The following is a 20,476-nucleotide window of genomic DNA, read 5'->3' as shown; positions in this document are numbered from 1 at the left end:
GTAGAGAGCATCAAGTAGAAAGGAACTGAAACATCAAAGTGGCTCAAAGAGGGACCTAGTACCATACGGTGCCACACTGGGACACAGTTTTGAAATGATGCCTTTCCCAATGCTATTGCTTCTCATGCTTATCACAGTGCTATCTGTCTGGTTGCTTTCTTGGGTACTGATGGTTTGAGCGTGCTCCCCCGGCATTTTTAATGTGATCAGTCAGCCATAAACAATGAATGATAACAGAGGCATAAAATCTAGCAGAAAACATCGCTACATTATTGCTGCCTTGATGCTGCTGAAGTGCATAGTGTATCCCAATATGGCAGAGTATATCATTCCATAAATGAGACTGGGGATGCACCATGGATGGGAGCTATATAGTCACACTGACCGTGCTCTCAACAAATGTACAGACACAGTAGCTGCACATAACTTCAGCTAATTTTCTCATGGATTTCATAGCTCTGAATTAATTATGCAGGGGCTGTAGATTTACGTTTTGTGGAGCAGCCAATGCTGCATTGTAATATAATCTACTCAACATAGCCTACCAAGCCCATATTTTGTTGTGCATGAATTCAATTACAGCAAGTGGCAAACTATGTAGGGTAGACTATTATCAACAATCCTTTTATTCCAAAAATGTTTGACTGCTTTATTATGATTGTGGAGAAAAAAAGAAAAAGGCTCTGCCTCTAATATTGTAGCTCTATTTTTGCAAGATTATTATTTGGCACTATTTGTGCGCAGCCTTCATGAACTACAGTCGAACCCGTTCATAACGAACTCGAAAGTGCCGCGAAAACTGGTCGTTATATCAGTAGTTTGTTGTAAATGGACTCGCCCTCAAAAACATGCATTTGCGACCAAGCCGCTTTTTTTTTTTCTCATTTTTATTGAAAAGCGCTAACAACTCCTCCGGTGAGAAGTTAGGCCTTTTCGCGTTGTGAAGCGAGGCCCGCTGCGTGCACGAGTGAATTAAACCGCCTTTGCAGTGAACCGACACCGTTTCACTGAACCGCCGTACGATGGCTAGTTGCGTGCATCGCGTCGCCGACTCGGCACACGCCATCACTGTCGGGCCGTTTGCATTCGTACGCGCATCTGTGCGCTCTTTGTGCCCGCTTCACTTCGGACCGTGCACGGATGCGGCGAGCGGCCTGTTCGTTCAACGTGGCGAAGACAAGCATTTTGCAAGCAACGCGCACTCTACGTCTCCGCGATGCTCTGACGGCCCTGCACGACAGGCGCGGCGCGCTTGGGTTGCCGCCTAATAAAACACGCTGTATACGCTCGCTGTAAGCGCATCAACGTTTCTTGGTGCCTGTGTCACTCAACACCAGCGAACACGAAGCGACGCGCACTTTATCTCGCACGGCGCGTCGCGCGCTTGTACTGCTTGTACCGCCGTCACCCCGAACAGTTTACGCCGCACGTGCAGCCGAGCCGATAGCTGCAGATGACTGTGATAAGGTTGTCGGCGATAAATCATAATGGCACAGTCATCACCGGCCGCCACATCGCCTTCGCTCTCTTCTGATGCTTATCCGTGAAGGAATCGCCGCAATCGCGCCGAAGTCGTAATCATTGATCGGCCGGTCTCTGCCGTTACCGAAAAGATGAAAGACATATTGCGGCATATTGTGACGTCGAAGCAGTGTACATTTAAGCGCCGAAAAGTTATCGCTGCCATCGCTTATTACATTTTATGGCTTCTTGCGTTCCAAGGCATAGGTTCATCGTAGGCGGTCGTAGCTGCAGAGAACGGCGCCAGGAAATGTTGCCGTGCGAAAGCTGACTGCAAGGCTTCATGCTGCCTACTATTTCTTTCTTTCTTTATTTCTTTTTTTTTATTCCCCACTGTCATTCTGCCACTAAAGAAACGACTGGAAAGTGAGCGACCTCGCTCGTAGCGTCCGAAAGCAGCGCGTGTGGTGCTCGCCGATCTCGGATATCTTCGTCACGAGTAAACTGGACCGGGGCACGCGCGAGCGCGCGCCTCTCATGCTTTAGATGGCTTGCTTTAACTTTTTTTTCGCTTTGGATATGCCATATTTTTATAGCGACCGTGTATGAAGTGTTCGTTGTAAAAGTAGGAGGCTTTGAAAAATGTTCGCTATATGTTCGCACACTGGAATAACTTTGTCTTCATTAATAGAATCTCTGCATTTGTCACCACCAACATTTTAATCAGCCCCTTCAGAGAAGGCAACAAGGGCATCACAAGGAGTCGCTTATGATAGATGCTGTGAACAAGTAGTAATGTTAGCCCTACTGCAAGGTTCCACTGATTCTGTAGTGCTCCCTTTCTCCTACTTAGAGCTCACTTGCATAGTGAAATCTTCTTGATAGAAACACTACTACAATTTTGAAATCCCGTAAGTTGGATGAACTTTCTTTCAACTGCCCGACATATTGATTTTGTTACCCACACGACAATACCCACACGACATGTATTTTTAAGTTTTTAAACTTTTCCTGTTCTGTACGCAGATAAGGTAGATGGTATTTTTTATTAAGTTCAGTTTAAATGAAACTCACAAAAAATAAAGATCAGTTGTGTTTTAACCAAGTTTGTCAACACTGTGCCAAAGGGTGGCCAGGAAAAATTGGCACCACCATTCCAAGTCCACTCTACTGTGGTTTCAGATACCCTCAAGTACTACATAGAGTGCAGTATTTGCCTTACTTGACGGAGCTGGTTGACTAGGAGGGTTTGCAGTGCGTGTGTGCAAGACAACCTGCGGTCCCCCTCCGTAGCTGCCCTGCAGGAACTGCCACATGGCCTCCGAAAGGGAGCCATAGTCACTCCCTGTAGATGTACACAAAGGAGGGTTAAAATGAAGCTGTCTAACAGCACTTCATAAATGGACGAGGTTTTGGTCATGCAGGCATTGCAGAGGAGACTGGTTATGAACAAGCAACGAGAAAAAATGCAATGTGCAGCAGGTTAAAAAAGTACACACAAAAAAGTGTAGCTGCTAATTCAATGTTCACTAGTTACTACTCATGAAAAATATAAGCTTAAAGCAAATGAAAAAACAATGAACAATCAAGTAATCAGAAGGAAATATATTTTCTGTAATGTTAGCTAATAATTGACCAAAAGCACAGTTATTGTTTATTGAAACAATGCCAGCAGGAAGATGGTGTTATTCTTGTAATGTGAGAGGAAGAGAAGACATTAAAAGGGTTTTTGTGTTACAAAATAGTTCCTATCTCGGGATGATGGTCAATGAGATTTAAAACTTCTATGGGATAAGGAAAAAAATAATTTCACAGTACAAAATGATGATATAGTGACTTCATGATGGAAATGCTAGAACACTTTGCATGGCACTTACACTTGCAGTTCCATTGTGTATGGAATGGTACGAATATGAGTTATTCTGAAGTATTTAAGAGATGTAATTATACTGTTATAAGATGAATCCCAGCCTGCCACTGCATATTCTAGTTTTCAAAGGATTATTGTTTGATAACTTTAGGGCAGTCATAGTGGAAGAAAAATTCCTGCACCAGTAACCTAATGGCTTGTAACTAATAATCAGAATGAGTATTCCAAGTAAGATTACTATGCAAAAATATTTCAAAGCATTTCACTACAAAGAAAGCACACTAAACATCTTACCAGGTCGCAAACTCTGCTGGAGGGAGTTTGAACCCCTGGGAGCAGCACAGATGCACCAGTTGTCTATGGGACCAGGAGCCTCTGCAAAAACAGTGTCCACCTTTCATTTGGAGTTGCTGAGCTTGCATTGTATTTAGAGAGGACATCCCTTACATTCCAATATTATAGTACAGTTAAAACTCTAACAAAACTCGATTTTACGAAGTTCCCAATCTAACGAAGAAATTCCAATTCCCCACCAAATACCCTTAGGGCTCAGTGTTATCATCGACCCGAATTAACAAACTAGCTTGGCTACCAAACCCAATTTAACTAAGTTTTTCCAGAAACAACCTAGTAAAAAAGCAGTAATTTCCTTCCAATCTTGCAGAGATGGGTTTTCTTTGAGCATGCGCTCTAGTGATATCGCATTAAAACGTCTAGGCACCCTACTCCCAGCTCTAGCGTTAGTTTGACGAGGCTGCACACAGTGCCCATGCATGGAGTAATGGAGTTGGCAGTCGGTAACGCTCCTATGTACTGGATGGTGCTGCTATGGGCGGCAGTGGTTGGTTTAGTGATTTGATGACACTAATCGTCTCCTTGCAATTTTCTACCTCGGCCTGCTCACACAATCACTTCATTCATTCTCCGCGACCACGCATATTGTTCGCCTGCCATTGTTTCACGTAACGTTCTTTCTGGCTTGCACTGCCCGGACATGGCGCCCCCTACATCCGGGCGACATGGAAGGTTCCATGTCAGCGCTGCCCTCGCGGACCTTTGACATGCGCAACAGTAGATTGGTGGCAAGAACATTGGCCTGGTAACTTTTAGTTGTCACTATGTTACAACTTTAGATTTCGAAAAGCCGAAAAATTCCTTTCTCAATTTTACGAACTTCCCGATTCAACTAAATAATTCGAACATTCTCATCACTTCGTTAGATCAAATTTGAACTGTAGTTGAAAAAAAAAAATCATTTGAAGTCTAGGATAAAGGAGCTAAAAACCTGTACCTTAACATACAGGTAACTTTTACTGTAAGCACAATAGGTCTTAAAAAGGATATAAGTGAATGTAGGCTATGACTTTCTTGCCTAAGACACTTTTCAGACTGCTCAGCATACTCCCCTGCATCACATCATTAAATTGTATTAAAGGTGGATATAGCAAAAAAGCATTAAAGTGCTAATTAGTGCTTTAATTAGTACTTCACCAACTTGGGTTTGCATGCAAGCTCCGACATACAGACCCAAGTTGCAGAGTGCTGTCAATGCACCTTAGCAGAAGATTCAGATGGCTTGCAGTCAGGGGCAATGGCTAGTCAATTTATTCAGATGGTCTAACCTCTTGAACAGCCAATTTCTGAAGCAGTATCTAGAAACACATTTCCTCCAAGGCCCTGCAATAAGTCACTGGTGCTCATAAAATAAATAGCATACCTAGCATGCACATTTGATAACTGAGATATAAAGCCTTGCAAGAAAAATAAGCAATACATGTAGCGTTACAGGGTGTCAGCTTGCGAATCTTTCTTAATAAAATTTTCTTGAATGCACCTCATAAGAACAGAGTTTGTGGGAGTAAAGGGCTGTTTCTGCAATGCCTTTTCTGCCTTTCCCACCTTGTTGCACTTAATATACAGCAACACCTATGCAGTTCTGTCCATAATTATATTAGAACCTAATACTGCTGGCATGGCCCTCCACAACAAGCCTATGGTACCTGCACAATCTTAAAGGGACCCTGAAACGCTTTTTTGAAGTTTCGTCAACGTTTAGGCTAGAGCATCATCAAATCATTCGCACCACAAATTAAGCGACGTACCGTGTACCAAGGCCACTACGGACAATTATATCTATACCCTCCTTCTCACCACTGCCTTGCCCCCTCAACTCATGAGACACGCTAGCGACTGCAGCGCTCTCATGAGCGCACTCGATAGTTTGAGCTTCGCCCAGTCATGGCCTCCGATATTGCGCGCAGACAGGTTGCGTGCAATGTCGGAGGCCCAGTGTGCCCGGCAGCACGCCGTCTGGCAACAGAGCTAAAGCTCGCGGAGTGGTTGATATCTGCTCCGACAGGTGCCACCACACTACCAGGCGATCTTATTTTATTCTCCTGTACGGTGACAACCTCCAAAAGCATGCGGACAAACAAAAAGGACTCGAGAACGATCACTGATAAGCATAAACTCGGGCAATTTGGTTGTGTCTTCAGGGGTGAAGTTACAGCCGCAGACACGTGGATCGTGGTGTTGAAGGGATAGCGAGAGCGCGACGCTCCTTGCAGCAACGAGCTGAAGGGATTCTGCTTGCCAGATGCCTCACAAACATTACACGATGCCGCAGCTTTTCAAGTCGCCAATTGCTAGATATGTGGTACACAACATGGCTAGGGCAATTCATTGTGTCCAAGAAAAGAAACCTTGAGATAAACACTCGAGAGAGCACGTTGTAACAAAGGCAGACGACGCTCGCTGTGCACAGGAGGTTGTGACGTGGACTGAGCATATCCAATCAGATCGGTCATTGGGTGCTACGTCTATTGAAACAATCCTACGTGTAAAAGGTGCGAGAAGTTGAAAACTTGTTCGGCTGAGCTGCCGCGATCTGTAGCGACTCACATGTTTGCAATAAATTACACAGTTGACGCAGAGAGCTTTAATCGGTCTTAAAGGGGTACTGACACAAATATTTTGGCCTCGCGTTTTTTTGCTGCAATGTGTTGCTGGGGGCCTGTTAGTCATAACACGGCACATCGTTTGCTGCAGCGCGCGACAAATAATTAATTACAGGCTCCTCATTACCGACCAGTGTCAGTTTCGGTTTCAAAAACGACAAGCCTCCGGGTGCAACTATCACCACCTAGCGGCTGCAGCGCTCGATCACGTCAGCACACAGAAGTGCGACGCACTTCCGCGCTGTTCGCGTCGTCTCCTCGCATTCGCACGCTTGCCGCACGTGCTACGCGATGTCGTCGCCTTCATCGTCCTCGTTATCGTCGTCCTCCTTATCGTCGTCTGTTGGCGACGATTTCCTTGAGACACCAACAGCGCTGCGGCGAGCGCGTCAAAACAGAAATGGCGGCTACGACGTCATCATAACTTGTTGCACCGGCTACAACGGTTACGTAAGGGAAGTAGGGGGGTCACCTCGGGTCACCTCCGAGGGTGTCAATGCAATAGGTGCGGCTTATAATGCTGGATCGCGCATGCGAACTTCAAAATTCATATAAAATACCTTCCAAGCTTTATTCGCTGTCGATATTTTGCAGATGGTACACGCACGTACACGGAAATCGATCCAGCAGGCTATCTCGGCCGTGAAATTTTGTGTCAGTACCCCTTTAAAATGATTCTTAGGACTTGCTTTACTGGCTTAATGTGTTTATACAAAATCGTCAAAACCGTATCAAGGTCCCTTTAAGGCCAAACATAACCTCTGTGGTATGTATATACCTCCCCTAACAGATGGCTTGGGCTTGAATTATGCTTAGAAGAAGAAATAAACATGAAAAAACGAATCAATGAGACTTATAACAACATATAATAAGAAAGTTTCCAGACAGTAAATAGTTTAAGGATTTTGTCATCAATAAACTTGTTTTCCGAGTATGAGCACATGCAAAATCACTCGCAATGCATGTGCCAATTGGGGAAAACTGACAGTGAAGTGCTTTGGATGATGTGGGCAGGGAGGGGGGGAGGAGATTTGCCTACACCCTACCCTTTTACGTCACCAGAGATATACGTCGCCAGGAGAGCTCAGCCCTCCTGCTCTCCAACCTTAAGCTTCCATTATCCTTGAGTGGGACATGTATGGGACAGACCCAATAGACCTTATGCAAAATCTGCTGCCATCTAGCAGCCGCCGTGCACATTTCCGCCATGTTGAAGACTAAAGCACGCTCCGCATGTGCACGCACGGAGCGTCCGTTTCGGCGTGTGGCGGCTCATAGGAACGGCAATGCCGATATATTTGCGTGCACCGTGTTGCTCAGATTGAGGAAATTGGGGTGCTAGACAAAGGTTCTAACCTTCATGTTTATTGATTTCCTCGCAGCTGACGAAAAGTGGCAGATCGTTCCCCTGCTCCGGCTACTGCTTACGACTAACGCCGTGTTTACGTTCGCCGTTCTTAATAGATGCAATATGTGACAGCATTGGCACTCATCAGAGAATACACTCTTTCGTGTCATGCATGGAACCAGACAGTTTTCGCGTCGTGTGCTTGCAGGCACAGACAAACTGCGGCTTCGTGTACGAGCTTCAAAGCTGCATCACTGCTGCATGCCTGCGCTGCTGTTAACACCATTACATTGTTTATTACATTGCGATAACAATTACACGTTAGGAAGGTAGGGCGAGCATGTCATCAATTCTCAGCGAACGGACCGATTGTGCTGGAGCGTGTTGTTTGTAGTTTGTTTTCGATTGTGGAAATTAAAAAGGTAGCGTTTGGTGGGATGTGTTGCGTGCGTATTGTTTCACTGTGGGTATTTTTCAAGCATTTCATGTGCTATCACTGCCAAATTCAAAGGGCGGCCCGGATGGCCTGACTGCCCTCCCTTACTTTATTTTTTTTTTAAATTTACACCCAAAGAAGAGTACATATCAGGCTCTCCCAGAAGCTGATCCACCTTCGGAAAAATCCTGTATCCACCCCTGTGTGCTATGAAATGTTAACATGGGTGGTACTTTTCGTATGGAACAGAAAAAAAAAGTGCTGTTCCAGGAAATGTGTTACACTTGACCGTGGGTGCGCTACCGTTGGTTACACGCTGAGGTGGTTTCGCTAGCGTTCAGTCGGCGATGCAAGACTGCCTTGTGGAAACGGGTTGAAATTGTAAGGCGCCAGTAGGCCCCGAAAGCGACGATGTGAATGGCAATATTCTCGGCCTGTCGTTTTATTTATGAGCACATGTCAGAAGGATGTTCAATAAAATACCAGCTAACCGGTACCCACATCTTGGAGCAACTAAAACTTTTACTTTTCATGTTCACTTTTCACGTGCATGAGAAGTGGAAATTTTTTTGCATTTTATTCGTGCGTATGTCGGTGGCTACAGCAGATAAAATATTTTTTGCTTCAAAAATAAAGAAAGAGGACAACATTTTATTTCACATTAAATGCACAATACAGCTGATCGACGTAGGCTGTCCCTTATGAAATACGCTTTGAAATTAGTCAACAGCATTTTCTTACGGTCATCGCTGTGCCTTGCCGTGTCGCGCGCTAAAGCCTCCTCCCAACCATCATACACTACACGTATGATATTCAGATAGCTAACAACACTTCATTTGCTACACTGAAAGCAGACAAAATATATAACCTAGCACTAAGCTTCATCCTCAACGACGACAGGCTTACATGTGACTCGACAACAAACTTGTACCGTCTTCTCATTGTGAGGCAGTTCTTTACACGTAATAATTGTCAACGTAATAGCTAGGAAATGCCAGTAGCGTGTACAGGCTCTTACACGCTCGTTTGACATTTTTTTATGCCCTGATTGCCCACTATCAAAGCAGGTACTGTCGGCCGCAAAAGTTTGCGGGATCTGCAGCGCGTGGCGGAGCGACGGAAAACAGCATTGCTGCGTCACCTACCGTGATGCGGCGGGTGTTGAGGCTATCGGCCGCAGCTTCCGCGATTAGATCTGGCAACGGCACGTTGTCTAAATGCGCCGTCGCTAATCGCCGAGGCCGATAGCCTCAACACCCGCCGCATCACGGTAGGTGACGCAGCAATGCAGTTTTCCGTCGCTCGGCCACGCCCTGCACATCCCGCAAACTTTTGCGGCCGACAGTACAAGCAAGAAGTTATAGCAGCGACAGCAATAAGATTCGGACACAAGCCTCCAACATGGCGCCGAATCGGTAGCTTCGTCAAACCTCCAATAGATGGCAGCAATTTCGCATAAGGTCTATATCCATGCCAATCCACACAGTAACACCATGTGTTGCCTCCTTACCTAGACGCCTGTCATGTGTCAGTGGTGAATGCAAGTCTATTCTTTATGTTTACTGATTCTACAATCCTTAAGATCACTTTCCTAGAAGCACTTATTTTTTTTGCTCCTGAATCATTGTACCACTTCTCCTTCAATATCATCCAAATCACACTCAGTAGTAAGATAGTGTTTTTTTCTTTTCTAATGAACTGCTGTCTTAACCTTATGTTTTATTTCCTTGCTGTTTCCAGGCATATCACACTGCTAATAAGTGGTCCACAATATGTGATCTCGTGCGCTGCAGGGAAGCCAACAAAACTTGCACTTCTGCAATTGCTTCGAGACCCTCCCACATGAAGAACACTTCCAGAGCTGCTGCTGATAATGGCACAGCAATGTGGAAGCCAAACTGGCAGTCAGCACAATGAGGAAAAACTGGCCAGACGGTAACCACATTAGCGTGAGGTGGAGAAACAACAACTGCAGAATGCATAAGCTACCACTTGTAGACCAGAATGACAGACATTTAACACCAGTGCTCACCTGTATCCTTGCGTCGCACAAAGGCTTCCCACTGCTTAAACCAGGCCATGCTAACTGCATAGACCACACCAGGGCTGTCCTGGTTTTGCTGAAATTCTCGGTTCAGCTGGAATACAAAGACACATAAAGTTAGCAACGTTAGATGAACATAACAATGACTAACATAGCTTCAAAAGCCAGCCATAATGGAAGAAAAATATGCTAAAAAAACCGGATGGTAATGAACAGAAACATAGCACAGCACAATGTTTGTCTCCTCTTCTCATTGTCTTGTTTTCAGTGCTATTTCCTTCAAGTTTATTAATGTACAGCCCAACTTATTATATTACTGCAGCATCAATTTTCTAGTCAGACTCACTCCAGAAATATATTTTGTACTTAGAGCTCACTTGGACTCAGACTCACCAAAATTTTCCTCAACCAGACTCACACAAATTTCTCTTAACCGGGCTCACTTGGACTCAAACTCACCAGAATATTACTCAGGCAGACTCACTCAGGCTCAGAGTCATGGCTCGATCTGAGTCTAAGTGAGTTGACTCATGAGTGCGTCAGCGTAAATTAGCCATAGCAATCATGGCGTAAATGCTCTTTAACGCCAATAGCTCACATAATCAGTGCTCTACGATAAGACTCTTGATCTTGTATACCTTCAGATACGAGTTATCATTAGTTGCAATCCAGCAAAGACATTTTTGTTGAAAGACACGACTTGCATGAGATATTTTTATCAAGAACTTCCTGTGAAAGAGATTGCGGGGGTGGTCAAGGCATGGCACCCCCATTCCCTCTGTAACTCACAGCGCTAATCTATAAATACTGATGTGGAGTACGAATGCTAGTGTGTTGAAAGATATGTCAGTAGACGTGGGTACAGACGTGAGCCAACATAAGGCTGATAATAATGCTGAAGATGAGTAGATAGAACCATAGGTCGGCGAAAGTTGTGGAGCTCACTCGGACTCACTCAAGAAATACCTCTATTTTGCGCTTAGGACTAACTCAGATTCAGACTCACAAAAATTTTCCCCAACCGGACTCACTTGAACTCAAGACTCGCAAATTTTTCCCAACTGGACTCCCTTGGACTCAAGCTCACCAAAATACAGTAAAGGCTCGTTAATTCGAACTCGGTTAATTCTATCTGACGCCGTGGTCCCGGCACAGCCCTGTGTATTTCTATGGGAGAAAACTCCCCATAATTCGAACGCGCCGGTATCCACAACGGTTAATTCAAACTGGGAGCCCCTGGTTTTCATTGCTCCACGCAGAAGTCGGCCGATCACAAGGTGTTGAAAAACCAAACAAAACCAAATTTATTGGAGATGGAAAACAACGAAAAAGCGGCATTTTCCAGCCGATTAGAATTCGGACGCTGCACTAGCTTTTGGGCAAGCTTCAAACGATGCACATGGAGTCGCGACAGAAGAAACGAAAGCAAATGCAAATGACTGATTACTTTTAATTTTGATTGCATTAACTCTGCCATGTAAATAAACGAGTTTTGGAGCATACACTAGTGACATATATTTCGACCACAAGGCTCACTGTTCACATGAATGCGTGTCGGTGCTTGTTTTTCGCGTATCACTGACTGATCAATTAATTTTGTTGGCTGTTAAGAGCTCCATGCACTTAACTTACAAAATCACCTGCCACAAACGTCCAATATCACCTAATTCGCGATAACGAGTCCAGAGGTGGCTTCTTCGGGTTCTGGCTACGCAATATGTGGCGCGATGTCAGTTCATTCTAGCGCCCACCCGATAATTAGAACTCCGCTTAATTCGAACAAATTTATAGTTCCCTTCGAGTTCGCATTAACGAGCTTTTACTGTATTACTCCCCCGGACTCACTCAAACTCACACAGCTCAATATGAGTTTGAGTGAGTCGACTCATGAGCGAGTTTGCTGACCTATGGTGTGTCTAACACCATCACAGTTTCACTGCAAGGGCAAAGCAATGAATGCGATAGCAACAAATTGTAATGTTATATGAAGTAAGGCTAGCAGCTAAGTCTTTTGGATCCGATCTCGCGTTACTCTACAAAACGGTGGGGTAAGAGAATACGGCTGCTCCAGGGAGAGAAGTGGTCTTTGTGCAGTCTTTTCACGTAGAGAGTACAGTGCGTAGAAGGGTATACGAGCCATTTGCTGATGCCTGCCAAAATAGCTCGCGGCAGTGATGTTATCAGATGTTATTGATTTGGATTTTAGATGGAACATGATGACAAGAACCCGTCGAAAGTGTCCATATAATTGCTACTGCAATAAAACAATGCCTATCAGTAGTCAAGGCTCCTGTGAATAAATGAGCCAAATATCATAGCACTGCATCAGGGTGTCTACCGAGTTGACATTTCTAAATTCCCTGAGTTTTCCAGGTTTTCCCTGAGTGCTTTTGCTAAAATTCCCTGAGTGAAACAACTTTGTTTTATGTACGATGAGTAGACACCACGTCGCTCGATGATACCACTCTCTAGCAAGCACGTTAAAAAATAAAGATGACTTAGTCCCATTTGAACAGTACAGAGAACAGTTAAAGCTCAATATAGCGAAGTTGGTAAAAGTGGCAATTTACTTCGTTACATAGAAACATTGTTAAACTGAAATTCGAACTTTCACGCAAAGCATAGTTACCGAAGGATTAATTTGAAACTGAAAATGCCACAGAATGCTCGACTAATACGGCTACATGAAAATTTTTTTTGCGTGAAAAAAATCACTTTCGTGGAGCCTGAGGTGCAGCAATCATAATTAGATGCTTTGCCAGAGTGTCACGTGTAGAGACGAAACAAATGCAGGTTTAACACACAGTGGAATTGCGCTTATTCTGCTGCTGCAGCTTGTTGTCAAATCCTCGCGCGTTGCCAGGAGCAGTGCGACGCCTTTGCTGTCACGTTGACCAGCCGAACCATTTGTTCTCCACGAATGCGCAACATCGAAAACCATCGCACGTTAGGAAAAAAGAGACAGTTTCAACACGAGAGCGAAATAACGAATCGGATAGCAACAAGTAGGAGTTTTATACAAGTTTAAGCTAGCAGCTCACTCCTTTAGGAAATGCAGCCACTGCAGTAACAGAAGTGACCCATCTATGGTTCAGGGGCGGATCCAGGTGTCTACTCTGGAAGGTGAGGGGGGGGGGGGGTCCATCATCGGATTGTGCAGGGGATCGCTGCTACCACCCCCCTCCCTCTGGATGCGCCACTGTTATGGCTTTAATGGAAGTTTTGCAATTAGAGCACAACACCTACAAAGGTATGAGCCGTCTGCTGATCCTCTCTAAAGATATCGCGGCACACGTGACCACACCCGCTGGTACAAAACACGCACTTCCTGTTGGACTCACGCAGCACCCCTCCCCTCCTCCACCCCAACCCTCCGGCTCCTATCTCCATGTGCCCATAGCACGAAGAAGACGGTCGGCTCATTTCATCTATGCCTAAGCCCCTTTTGTCGGCAGCGCTCGCGCACTTTAACCCACACATAGAGTATATATACGACGCGCGGGGTGATTTACTAATCGCGATTTGGACTTGATAAGGAAGATCATGGCGAAGACAAAAAATTCGCCTGGAGTGTATATAATTGCTAGCGCAAAAAAAAGAGGCAAAATAGCTGCGGGCTAAGATCGCATGAAAGCACGGCAACAGCCTGAATTACGGCACATCCGATTATGGTGGCCAGGTTTCTGTATTGCGACATCGCGCGCCGAATCGAGCAAGACGAATCGACCCGTGCTGGTGTCGCGAATTTCGGTCGCCGCTATGCCTTGGCTCTGAAAAGTTTTGTATTTCGGCTTTGTAGCAAAACATCCACATAAGCAGTGGCGTGGCTGATAATTGCGACCTGCAGCTCCAAAAAATATTGGTCGACTGCCTAAAACTTGTTTCAGCAGTGCCCTCACCGGGGAAAAAAACTTTCACTTGCTGGAAATGGGCCTGTTAGTTACGCTCGCTCTCGCCTGGAAATTTATTTTATTCATCAAAGGGTCCTAAATAGCACATTTGAAGCTTGGGATTAGAGCGAGTGAGCTCTCCGATAATCGCCAACAAGCGTCGTCGTCTTTTATCTCGGCGATCGGGAGGGCTTGCAAGATACTAGCCTTGTCGACGACATCAGCTTCCTGAACGATTGCGATCGCTTGTGAGATAACTCAAGCTCGTTACATCTACTCTACTGCTACCGTTTCTTCAACTAATCATGCATGTTACTTGGCACGCGGCGATAACGAAAACACCATATCAAGTGCTAACGCACAGTACGCGTGACAAAGAATACAGAACTACACCGCGTAGTCACAGAACACCCTGAAAACATTGCGCAATACGATGTGCCGTGGTTCATGGTACCCGCATGCCACGCATCAGCAGGATTCTCTCCTACTCCACCACTCCGAAGGCGAGGAGAGCAACAAGGTTCGTCCGTTCTCCACAGCCGCCGTTCGATTTGAAAAATGCGTTCACAAAACCTCAAGCCAGCTTTACCGCGACTTTCGTTCCCGTTCAATAAAGTTACTGTGGATTTTCCCTGATGGGAACACAATTTCCCTGAGCTTTCCCTGAGTATTTCTAGACCTATCCGAAATCTCTGAGAATTCCCGGTTTTCCCGGTCGGTAGACACCCTGTGCATGCAGCAGGGAACCTACAATTTCGCTTCAAAGACAGCTGAAAATTGTTCTCTATCCTGTTGACAAACTGCATATTTGTAGGGACCATCACGGCCAGTGGCTGATTTCATGATCGTGAAAGCATCCCCAGTAATAGTACCTTTATTGTTAGTATTGTGTTCAATGAATAAAAAATCTGGATGTCTCTATCTTCAAAAACACTAAAAAGTATCTAATCTTTGAGTACTACCAGTCTCGATTGACAGTTGTCTGCTTAGTGTTTTGTTTTCTCCTATATTCACGAGGCTGCTCTGGGTGTACTATACCCATGCTATTTAAAACACTGCGTTTCTGGGTCGGTCACTTTTCTCACATTGAGCCCGCTACGACAGTGCTTACTGATGCACATCCTCATTTCCAAAGCCAATGGTAAGTTTGCGAGTGCACGCTCGCTCTCTACTAGATGCCCCCCGAGCTAGATGCCTTGGCAGACATCACTTGGTGTTTGCTCAATTGAAACCGCTTCCAAGTGCGCTATCTGAATGAGGCTATTATCCATTGGGTCAAGCTAACGAGAGATAGAGCTGATGCGCACCAGCTTCTCACAGAGTTCAGACAGATTTTAGCATGGCAGTTGATCTTGTGCAGTGTAGGTACTGTGGCCACCATGGGGTACCATCACGTGCCGGCGCTGGGCGAGGATGTGGCATTGAAAACTATTTGTTATTTACGGGGATAAAGTGATAAAATTTGGCACACAGATGTGATTTGTTATGTAAATATCATCACTGGAATCGGTTTTGAGCTATCTGTTGTTGTTTTCGAATTATAACACTTAACAGACTCTCATTGTCATCCCAGAACTAATTAATGAATTGGACAAAAGTTCGTCAAGAATTCCGCATAAGGATATTCAGAAGGGACACTTCTGTGCTGTAAAGCTATTGGTTTATTTTTTAATATTCAAATAAGCACGCAGAAAAATTTTGAAATGTCCTGTTCATTTGTCTTCCTAACAACTTTTACAGAAAGGCAATTATAAAAATCTGTATGATGTACGGACAAGTATGGACAACCTATGGCACTCACCAATGTTTCAGGGTCTAAGAGCAAAAAATGTAATGCTTATAAGTTTATTTGTTGTGAAATGGCACATGAATGACTGACATCAACTTTACAAAAATGAAAGTTGAGAAAACAGAGCTCAAAGCTTAGAAAACTGAACTCAGAAGGGAGTTGGTTTTATTTATCATTGGAGAAATGCAGCATTGTGGCTATCTTTGAGTTCAAATGTCTCCTCGTTACAATGATGCCAAGGTGGCGGCACTGTGCCAAGGAAAATCTGCGAGATTTGCATTTTCTGAAGCCCAATTTTCTGAGTTTTTGATGACAACACATTAGTAAAGTGATTCTTTCTCAACTTCTACAGCTTATTTTGTTCTAATATTTCACCATGACGTAAAAGATGGTCTGAGGATTGAAAAAAAAAAAAAAAAAGAAGAAGAAAAACTGAACACTTTGACCAAATTTACCATTCCCATTGCCGCATTCTCCCTAAAATGCGCAAAGCTGTGACACATGCTGATGTAGCTTGTTTCCCCCCTGTCATGCTTCCGTGTAGCTTCTCGTGCCCTCGTCAGGACGAAAGAAGAGAGAAAGTGCTCTGAGCCTGCTCAGAGCGCTTTCCCCGCGACTCTGCTTAAATGTGAAATCCCCGCGACTCTGCTTACACGTGACAGATTCGAAAAACGTTTGCTACAAGCGATTCATGAGTCAACAGACTTCGACAGTAAGGTCATTCGATAATAACCTGGAAAGGTGTTGCAGGGCCCCTTTAAGCAAGCCTTTTTTGTGGCACACTATTGCATTCGCACACCACTTCCTTGCTGCACAGTCTTCTGTGCATAGCCTGCTCCATTTTTCCTCCAAGAAAGCAGCACAGGCATGGACTCAGATGCCATGGACTCATACAATCTGCACATTGGCTCCTCTGGTTGACTAATGGGCCCTATTGCATTTTTTGGACTGCAAGTTGGTTTTGGGCTGGATTATAGAGCCAGAAAGAATGTACAAGCATCCCATCAATGTACTTGAGAGTTGAAGGACTGCAAATTCTTAATGTGATGCAATCATGCATGCCATGTGTCTTTGCTTATGTGTATAGATAGCAGTTTCTAGACAAAAATAATGTTGGAAGTTAGCATACTGTTTCAACTACAATTAAACCTCAATGTAACGAAGTCGGTAAAATGAGCAATTTACTGCGTTATATAAAAAAATTCATTAAATTGAAATTCAATCTTTTATGCAATGCACAGTTGCCGAAGGATTCATTTTTACAAGGAAAATGCTGCAAGAATTTTCGAATAATATGGCAATGCAAAAAAAAAAGAAAAAAAGAAGAAAATAAAGAAGAACTCATTTCAATGATGTAAGAAAATAATTTTGTTGAACCTGAGATACGGCAACGATTTTATGCGGCACTGACGAAAATACTCTTCATAGCACCCCATGCCACGCGACTCACAGTTTTACCGCAAGGGCGAAGCAGTGCTTGCAACAGCAGCAAACTGGAATGTTATACAAAGGAAGGCTGGAACTCCTTTAGCATCCAATCTGGCCTAACTCAACAAAACACTGGTGTAATAAAACCAGGCTGCTGCAACGGGCAAAGTGACCTTCATGCTCTCTATGGCTTCAACGCAAGCTTAGCAATGACAACGCAACACGTACAAATGCATGAGCCACCTGTGGACCCTATCAAGGTATGGAATGTGCGACCGCTTGCGATCGTGCTCGGCCGGTCAAAATACACAGTTCCTGCCGAAGCCACGCCACTCCCCAGTACCCCTGCATGCGCCTTTCGTGCGATGCAGACTGCTGGCATGTTTCCTTCCCGCTTGAGCTGCGACTGTCGGCCGTCCTCGCACGGTTTCACTTGACAATGAGTCACTGCCTCTCTGTTTACAGTGGCCATGTTCATTTTTGTAACATCGTGCACCAAATTAAAAGTGAAAGACTCGTTACGGCGCCAAGAATTTCAGTCACCACAATGCACCGGTTCAACAAAATTATTCCAAGTCCGTTTTGTCACATAACTTTATAGAGCTGATAGTGGTGCGAAACTCATTTGTGGTAAATGCCCCTGTAGCTTAAGTTCTGACTGCTTTTACTGACAATGTATCCAGTTCCTCACAAGGCCAGAATAACTTCTTTTGAGTTCTGCGGGAATGAGCTCTGCTGTATCACCAAATAAACAGCAATGCCTTTTTTTCTCACTGATCAAGATCGCTCATAAGATAGCAGCTTTGTTGGAGACGTCCATTTCTTGAATGATTGCGACTGCTTCTTACATTTGCCGCTACCACATCTACAGCTGCCCATGCTTGTAATACCCGTGTCACACGGACACTAAAAAAGTCTTAAGCAAGAAGACTTTTTCCGAAAATGAGTTCCAAGCGCTGTCACACGACAGAGAGCGATCTCCTTTTCAGAAGCGGTCTTTTCTGGAAACGGCGTTCGACAAACTCTTTCACGGCGGTAAAGGAGTAGCCTCGAAACCAGTGGGCGCCAGCATTTATAAAGTGGTGAAAAAAAACCGACAACTCTTTATTACGATGTCACTTGGGCTCACCATAACAATAAATTTCATTAGTCCTAAGCAGTGTAAAAAACCATTTAAACTTTATTTTTTGTGTACTCTCGTAAACAGGGCGAACGGGTTGGGGTTATGGCCGCCCCCACAGACGCGAGCATGGACGCGAGTAAGCGCGGAAAGGCGAACGCCGGTGTGCAATCAGCCCGTCGCCGCGTCTGCTTCGTTTTCCAGAGAGAGATGGTACGCCACAAGGCTTGCCATTGTCACTTTTTCCTCCGTACGGTCATCCATGGTGAGGCAGACAAGAGCGCTAACAAGGAAAACAGACGCTCACTGTTGCCAGAATAATATATAAAGGTCGCCAGTTGTGCAAACGCTTCTTAAGATACTACTGTGTGAACCTTTTTTTTTTTCAACTGGAGTTGTTAAATTTATGTCAACAAATGTGCCATACAATAAATTTGGACATCTTCTGTCGAGATACATAATTTTCTTTTCGCTGGTTCTGTTCTGAAAGCGAGTGCCACTCTTTCGGTAGCGCATTCGGAAGGACCCTCTAAAAAGAGATCGTCGGTGCCGTGTGACTGCGAGGGAACGCCTCTTCATAAAAAAGTCTTTCAACATAGTAAAAGACCGCTTACGTAAAAGACTTTTTGCGCGCCCGTGTGACACGGGTATAACTTGACACACGAAGGTAACACACCAAATTGAATGTTGATTCATGGCACCTGTGGCACAGAATACGACTATGCCTGACTACGCTACATCAGAACGGCTGAATACTGTGTGATACTATGGGCCAGGGGTGCAATCTTGTACATGCTCTGTGATAGAACAATCTATCACGCTGCATGGGATTGGCTGAGGCTCGGGTGACGGTCAGCCATGAGGACAGCAACCAGAAATGGCAGTGCTGTCAATAATTTTGCCATCTGCTAGGTAAAGAACGGGCAAAGAACAGACAGAGACACTGCTTCGTCCGATAGAACGGATATAGAAAGGTCTCTGGACGACTTGGATCGAATCAAAATGTAAGCAGTCGGGCCGGAGAAGCCATTAGCCCGCTTTGTGTCTCGCTTAAAGGGACACTAAAGAGCAAAACGATTTTTCTCGCATTAGTAAAGTAGTCTTCCACGATACCAAAAACACCACGCTTGCTGCGAGAAGACGCTTAATAAGCGAGAAAATGTGCAAAAAGAAAATACAGGTGGCGACGCCACCTTGGAATTCCCGCACCATTTGCCGTGACGTCACATATTTTTGACGGCGCCTGCTTGGGCCTATGTAGTTCCTAATCGATTAAATCGAAGTATATATTGTCCTCTGAGGGGGCCAGAGACTTGACATAACGAGTTTGCGGAAATTTTGTCGAGCCAGTGGCGCCAAAATATGTTAAATGCTCTTTGAAATATTTTACGTCATGAATTACAAAAGTTTGGCGCGAAATTTAAAAATGAAACTTTGAACTTGGTTTTCTCCTCTAATAATAAACCTATGGTGGTGAAATAAACAACACAAGAGTTCTCCGAGCACACTTTATCAATCTAAACCAATTCATTGTTTCTCTTTAGTGTCCCTTTAATCCAATCCCGCGCCGACAGTTTGCGAAAATGGCAACCAGTCGAAAGTCTCGTGAAATTGCGACACCACCCAGTACCCAATCAAGACATTAACACAAATTGTTAAAGTCACTGCACTTTTCAATTTCAAGCTCTGAAAAACAATTCCCCCAAATACTGATATTCAATTATAATAATTCTATATTCCTTCATGTGTTGAATACATTTCTGAATAACCTCAGCAGACGATCAAAACGTGGCACATTCTTCTGGGACGTTTGCCCTTCGCCTATAGGCTGTTTGCTCCCTCTCAATCTCTTGTGACGTTCCGTTCCGTTCTATCACAGAAAGCATACAACATTGTGTCCCAGGATTCCCGCATGCCACATATTGGGCGTATGCTCTCCCTCTCTGCCCCTACAAAGGCAAGCAGAGCATTGAGATGAGCCATTTCCATGCTGCTGCTGCTAGAAAACAGGCTGCTCCGCTTTGGTGGCTGCTCTCCAATGCGTGGCATGCGATTTAAAAAACGCACTCACAAAAAGCATGTGCAAGTCAACCATATGACTGCTGGCACCACTGCAAGCTTAAATTTGTTGCC

At 44.6% G+C, this 20,476-nt stretch overlaps 1 protein-coding gene across 2 annotated transcripts in view; it reads right to left on the bottom strand.

The window, feature by feature from the left end:
* LOC119402910 (ubiquitin carboxyl-terminal hydrolase 20) overlaps positions 1–20,476 on the bottom strand; it is an 86,470-nt gene that overhangs the window by 722 nt on the left and 65,272 nt on the right. For both annotated transcript variants that reach the window (XM_037669952.2, XM_037669954.2), the window contains exons 20-22: positions 10,105–10,210; positions 3,626–3,706; positions 2,684–2,806 (exon numbers count right to left, since the gene is read on the bottom strand). In XM_037669952.2, coding sequence (XP_037525880.1) covers positions 2,684–2,806; positions 3,626–3,706; positions 10,105–10,210 — 310 coding nt within the window. The remainder of the gene's footprint in view (positions 1–2,683; positions 2,807–3,625; positions 3,707–10,104; positions 10,211–20,476) is intronic.

Source organism: Rhipicephalus sanguineus, chromosome 1 (assembly GCF_013339695.2).
Source record: "Rhipicephalus sanguineus isolate Rsan-2018 chromosome 1, BIME_Rsan_1.4, whole genome shotgun sequence".
Taxonomy (NCBI): Eukaryota; Metazoa; Arthropoda; class Arachnida; order Ixodida; family Ixodidae; genus Rhipicephalus; species Rhipicephalus sanguineus.
The sequence above is the reverse complement of the archived record's forward strand: the minus strand, read 5'-3'. Positions and strand labels throughout refer to the sequence as shown.